The sequence below is a fragment of the Galeopterus variegatus genome, unplaced genomic scaffold (assembly GCF_000696425.1).
Source record: "Galeopterus variegatus unplaced genomic scaffold, G_variegatus-3.0.2 Scaffold15296, whole genome shotgun sequence".
Classification (NCBI taxonomy): Eukaryota; Metazoa; Chordata; class Mammalia; order Dermoptera; family Cynocephalidae; genus Galeopterus; species Galeopterus variegatus.
In genome coordinates, this window is record NW_007741407.1 from 7,353 (window position 1) to 12,233 (window position 4,881).

At 47.9% G+C, this 4,881-nt stretch overlaps 1 protein-coding gene across 1 annotated transcript; it reads left to right on the forward strand.

Annotated features, from left to right (window-relative positions):
- The first annotated feature begins 1,116 nt into the window (after positions 1–1,116).
- On the forward strand, positions 1,117–4,370 carry LOC103582226 (serum amyloid A-1 protein). Its single transcript, XM_008563880.1, has 4 exons — positions 1,117–1,211; positions 1,677–1,765; positions 3,561–3,699; positions 4,094–4,370. The coding sequence occupies exons 2-4, from the start codon at positions 1,678–1,680 to the stop codon at positions 4,230–4,232; spliced, it is 366 nt and encodes a 121-aa protein (XP_008562102.1). The 5' UTR covers positions 1,117–1,211; position 1,677; the 3' UTR covers positions 4,233–4,370.
- The last annotated feature ends 511 nt before the right edge of the window (positions 4,371–4,881 follow it).

Below are 4,881 nucleotides of genomic sequence, written 5' to 3' on the forward strand. Positions count from 1 at the left end.
GTGAAAGTTGGATAAGAAGTGATTGTTGTTTTTTTCTCTGGTAAAATAATGAAAACAGTTGGTATTCAAAATGTTGATACCCTTGGCCCTCAAAGAACAATTGCTACCCAACACACTGTCAGGAATGGATTAGATTTTGACAATGAGGGATGTTGCTATTTGTGCTGTATATTTATTTACTGATCACCACAACATAAGCACCATGAAGCCAGAGACATCCCCATACAAGGAAGGGTGCTTGCACATTGGAAGATTGCAGTGGGTACTTGTAGAATGAATGCAGAGATGAATGAATGCCTGTTGTATACCAGATAGTGTGAGGGACATGATTTATGAAAGGATGACAAGACAGATGAGGTTTCTGTTGTTAATCTAAATTGAAATTGGCCATTGGTGCACTGCCATGTTCATCACAGCTCTGTTCACAATAGCCTAGATATGGAACCAAGCTAAATGTCAATTGATGGACGATTGGATAAGGAAACTGTGGTATAGACACACATGGAATACTACTCTGCCATTAAAAAGAATGAAAATTTTCCCTTTGCAACAACATGGATGAGCTTGGAGAAACTTATTTGAGTGAAATAAGCAAAGCAAAGAGGTATAAATACCACATGTACTCACTCATAAGTGGGAGCTAAGAGAGAAAGAAGGAAGGAAAGAAAGATCACAGTGGTGTACTGACTTCCAGAAGGAGAGAGCATACCTAGGGATACAAAGTGGAGTGGGGGAAAAGGAATGAGGAGGGAGATTGTGGATTGTTGGGTGCGGGACTTGGGGTAAAATTACAATTTGTAGTAATGGGCATGATGGACAGCTGCCAAGGCAGAGCAAACCTACCTTGTTTCCTCGGGTTGCACAATTGGGACAGTGACCTGTGGGTGAAGAAAACGATGGTTTCCAGTAAATTTTCTTCTGCAGTTTTCTAGGGATATGACCTGCAGGGACTTTCCCCAGGCACCAAGTCTGGCTTTTCTGCCCTCCCCAAGATGCCAGTAGGGAAGGCTCAGTATAAATACCAGCCACTCTCCCTGGCAGGCAGGGACCAGCAGCTCTGCTCCACCAGAAATCCTCTCCCTGGCAGGTCCCCAGGCACCAAGTCTGGCTTTTCTGCCCTCCCCAAGATGCCAGTAGGGAAGGCTCAGTATAAATACCAGCCACTCTCCCTGGCAGGCAGGGACCAGCAGCTCTGCTCCACCAGAAATCAGGTGAGGAACTACTTCAAGGAGTGATTTTTTTAAAAAACTTACTTGTTTTCTCTTTCCCAACGGTATCTGGGAAAGATTTATTCCCCAAAATTTCCTTTAAAAATAATTATGCTGTTTTGTATTAATCCATGTGAGGTCTGTTCTGGACAGAGGGAATGCAGGGCAGAGGGTTGTTGGTGCATTACAGGCTACTTTAGGAAGTGACAATCTGGTTCTAAGTCCCCTCTTCCTCATTGTTGCCACCTTGGTACCCCCTTACACAGGCTTGGATTCAGGGCTGGTGGGTGCAGAATTGAGGGCTTGTGGCTCTGACTGAGGCCCTACTGCAAGGTTTCCTGGATGAACCACTGAGATTCTGATAAGAACCAAGGGAAATAACAACCAGGCTCTCTTTTATGTCTGAATCCCAAGGGGAAGTGCCAGTGTTGTCTGTGTCTCTCTGACCGTCTGCTTTCATTTCAGCAGGATGAAGCTTCTCACAGGCCTGATTTTCTGCTCCTTGGTCCTGGGAGTCAGTAGCCAGTGGTATTCATTCTTTGGTGAGGCTACTAAAGGTAAGGTGATGGATGATGAGTTCACTGTGAGTACTCTTGAGAATCAGAGTCACTGTCTTAGGTTTTGTTGCCCTATGTGGAGGAATGTGCCAGGTGTTTTGGGAGCTTCTCTTTAAACAGACGTTACAGCAGGAGGCAGAGCACAGGTTTGAACCCAGGTGCCCACGAGGACGCAGCCCTTCCAGGTAGACGTGTGTGCTCACCACTTCCTAAAGCTCCATGTTATCAGTCTTGGAGTCAGCAGGAGGACATTAAATACTACCCATGACGACCACCCCCTCCCCCAGCTCAACAGATCATCTGGGAAAATTGGCCTGGGGTGTGGCCTGAGTATTGGGACTTTCAGTATCTCCCCAGGTGAGCAGAATGTGCAGCCACGAATGAGAAGCCCAGCTCTAGCACTTCCTCAGCAACTCTCAGCCTCAGTCCAGCCTATTTAGAAAGGCCTTAGGGACACCTATGTCCCTAATGGTCAGAGGCTCTCAAGTCACAACTATGTGCACTCAGTCTGCAAGAATACTTTTATCTTAGTCATCAGGGCAGAGTGCTGTATCTCTTCAGCCTTTCTAAGAATATGTCTTCCATGTCACCACCTCACTCCTGTAAGGTCCTGGATCTTATCATATGTAGGTTAATTGTATAACAGTGATTATTATTTTTTTTTTTGTCTTTTTCCGTGTCCGGCAACGGATCACAACCCTCAGTGTCGCCCCCGTACCAGACCGGGACCGGCAACGGGATCGCAACCCTCGGCGTTGCTCCCACGCCTCGCTCAGCCAGTGAGCGGGAACCGGTCTGTATGTGGGATCCGAACCCTCGGGCGGGAGCGCCGCCGCGCTTCCCAAGCGGCGCACTATAGCAGTGCGCCACTGGGCCGGCCCCTATTACAGTGATTCTTGACCAGGGGAAATGTGGTGGCCCAGGGGCCATTTGGCAAATGTCTGCGTATGTTCTTGGTTGTCGCACTGAGGGAATGTGCTGCCAGCATCCAGTGGGTAGAGACCAGGTATACTAGTAAACATCCTACAGTGCTCAGAACATTCCAGAACCACAAAGAATTATCTGGCCCAATATTTCAGCAATGCTATAGTTGACAAATCCTGTTCTCTAGCGATACCTCCTTTCTCTCCTTTAAACGTATAACATAGAGCCCTACTTAGCTCATAGCACCACAGGGGCCAGACAACCAGATGCAGCAGAGGTGTGCCCATTTAAATGACTCTCATTAGAGTTACCTGAAGAAGCCAAATAGGATAAGGAATGTCNACAGTGATTCTTGACCAGGGGAAATGTGGTGGCCCAGGGGCCATTTGGCAATGTCTGCGTATGTTCTTGGCTGTCGCACTGAGGGAATGTGCTGCCAGCATCCAGTGGGTAGAGACCAGGTATACTAGTAAACATCCTACAGTGCTCAGAACATTCCAGAACCACAAAGAATTATCTGGCCCAATATTTCAGCAATGCTATAGTTGACAAATCCTGTTCTCTAGCGATACCTCCTTTCTCTCCTTTAAACGTATAACATAGAGCCCTACTTAGCTCATAGCACCACAGGGGCCAGACAACCAGATGCAGCAGAGGTGTGCCCATTTAAATGACTCTCATTAGAGTTACCTGAAGAAGCCAAATAGGATAAGGAATGTCCTTCTCACCCATGGTATCCAAGAGTGCTATGATCACAGGCTGCAATCTTGAAGTCAGTAGAAGGTTTCTCATCCTTTGGTTCCTCTCTAAGGTGCTGTCAGAGTCTCTGTGTTCAGATGATATCACTTTTGCCTTTTCCTCTCCTTTCCAGGGGCTTGGGACATGTGGAGAGCCTACTCTGACATGAGGGAAGCCAATTACACAAATTCAGATAAATACTTTCATGCTCGGGGGAACTATGACGCTGCCCAAAGAGGACCTGGGGGTGCCTGGGCTGCTAAAGTGATCAGGTAATGCAGATTCTTGGGGATGCCAGGGACAGGTGAGCAGAGTGTCACTGCCTGTGACACTCAGGAGGGGGCAAGCTTCCTTGTAGGGCAGTGTCCTGTAGAGGCGGTGGCCCTTCCTGCACTTGCCCACTCTCCTTCTCTAGTTACTGTGGGGTCTGAGTGGCTGGTGGGAGTGAGTGATTCTCACCCTTCCTCTCTGGGTGCTGTTCATCCAGCATAAGGGAGACCAGCCTGGGCTGAGTAGGGCTGTGCCCAGGCAGGGTCAGTGTTTTTGCCCCTCCTTCCTTGGTCTTCCTGGGCTCCTCTCAGGGTCATCCCACGGAAAGGGGAGAGTTGGGAGGGCAGACTGTTGCTCATCTGTGATTAATATCTTTAACACCTGCCTCAAAAACAGTGATGCCAGAGAGAATATTCAGAAACTCATGGGCCATGGAGAAGAGGATTCGTTGGCTGACCAGGCTGCCAATGAATGGGGCCGGAGTGGCAATGACCCCAATCACTTCAGACCTGCCGGCCTGCCTGATAAGTACTGAGCTTCCTCTTCACTCTGCTCTCAGGAGACCAGGGTGAGAGCGCCTGTGGTCAGGAACACAGAGTTATTGAGTGTTGTGTGCACAGAAGCTGGTAGAGAGCATACACTATATGTCTAGTAAATGCTTGAGAGATTGAAATTGTTGAAACTGTGTCATTCTTTGTGGTGAGCACCGGCTGTTAGGGATGAAGGGGTGATCAATGAACACCAACGTGGAGGTGGAGCCTGGTCTGTGTGTTTGTGTGTAGGGGGGACAATCTCACAGTCACACAGTGTGAACACTTGCAGCGTCCCATCCCAGACTCAGACTTGCTCCTCTCTCCAGGACCATCTGGTTACTTTGTTGCTGTTTCTAGGCCCTTTCATGTCCAGGCTTTCTCACTCCCTGTCAATTGTGTCCTGTCACCTTTTCTGCCACCCAGGGTTTTAATTCCTCTGTGGTCACTCTCTGGGGGCAGGCAATGCAGTCATGGAGGATTGGACCATGGAATTCTGTCCCACAAGCTGCCATCTTAACTTTCTGCCTAGTTCTCAGCAACACCTACAGATCCAGTTATTAACAAATTTCTGTCTATTTCATCTAAGTAATGCCTTCAATATTGCTTCCCTTTAGTCTTTTTTAATTGCTTTATATCAAGCCTAAATAAAGT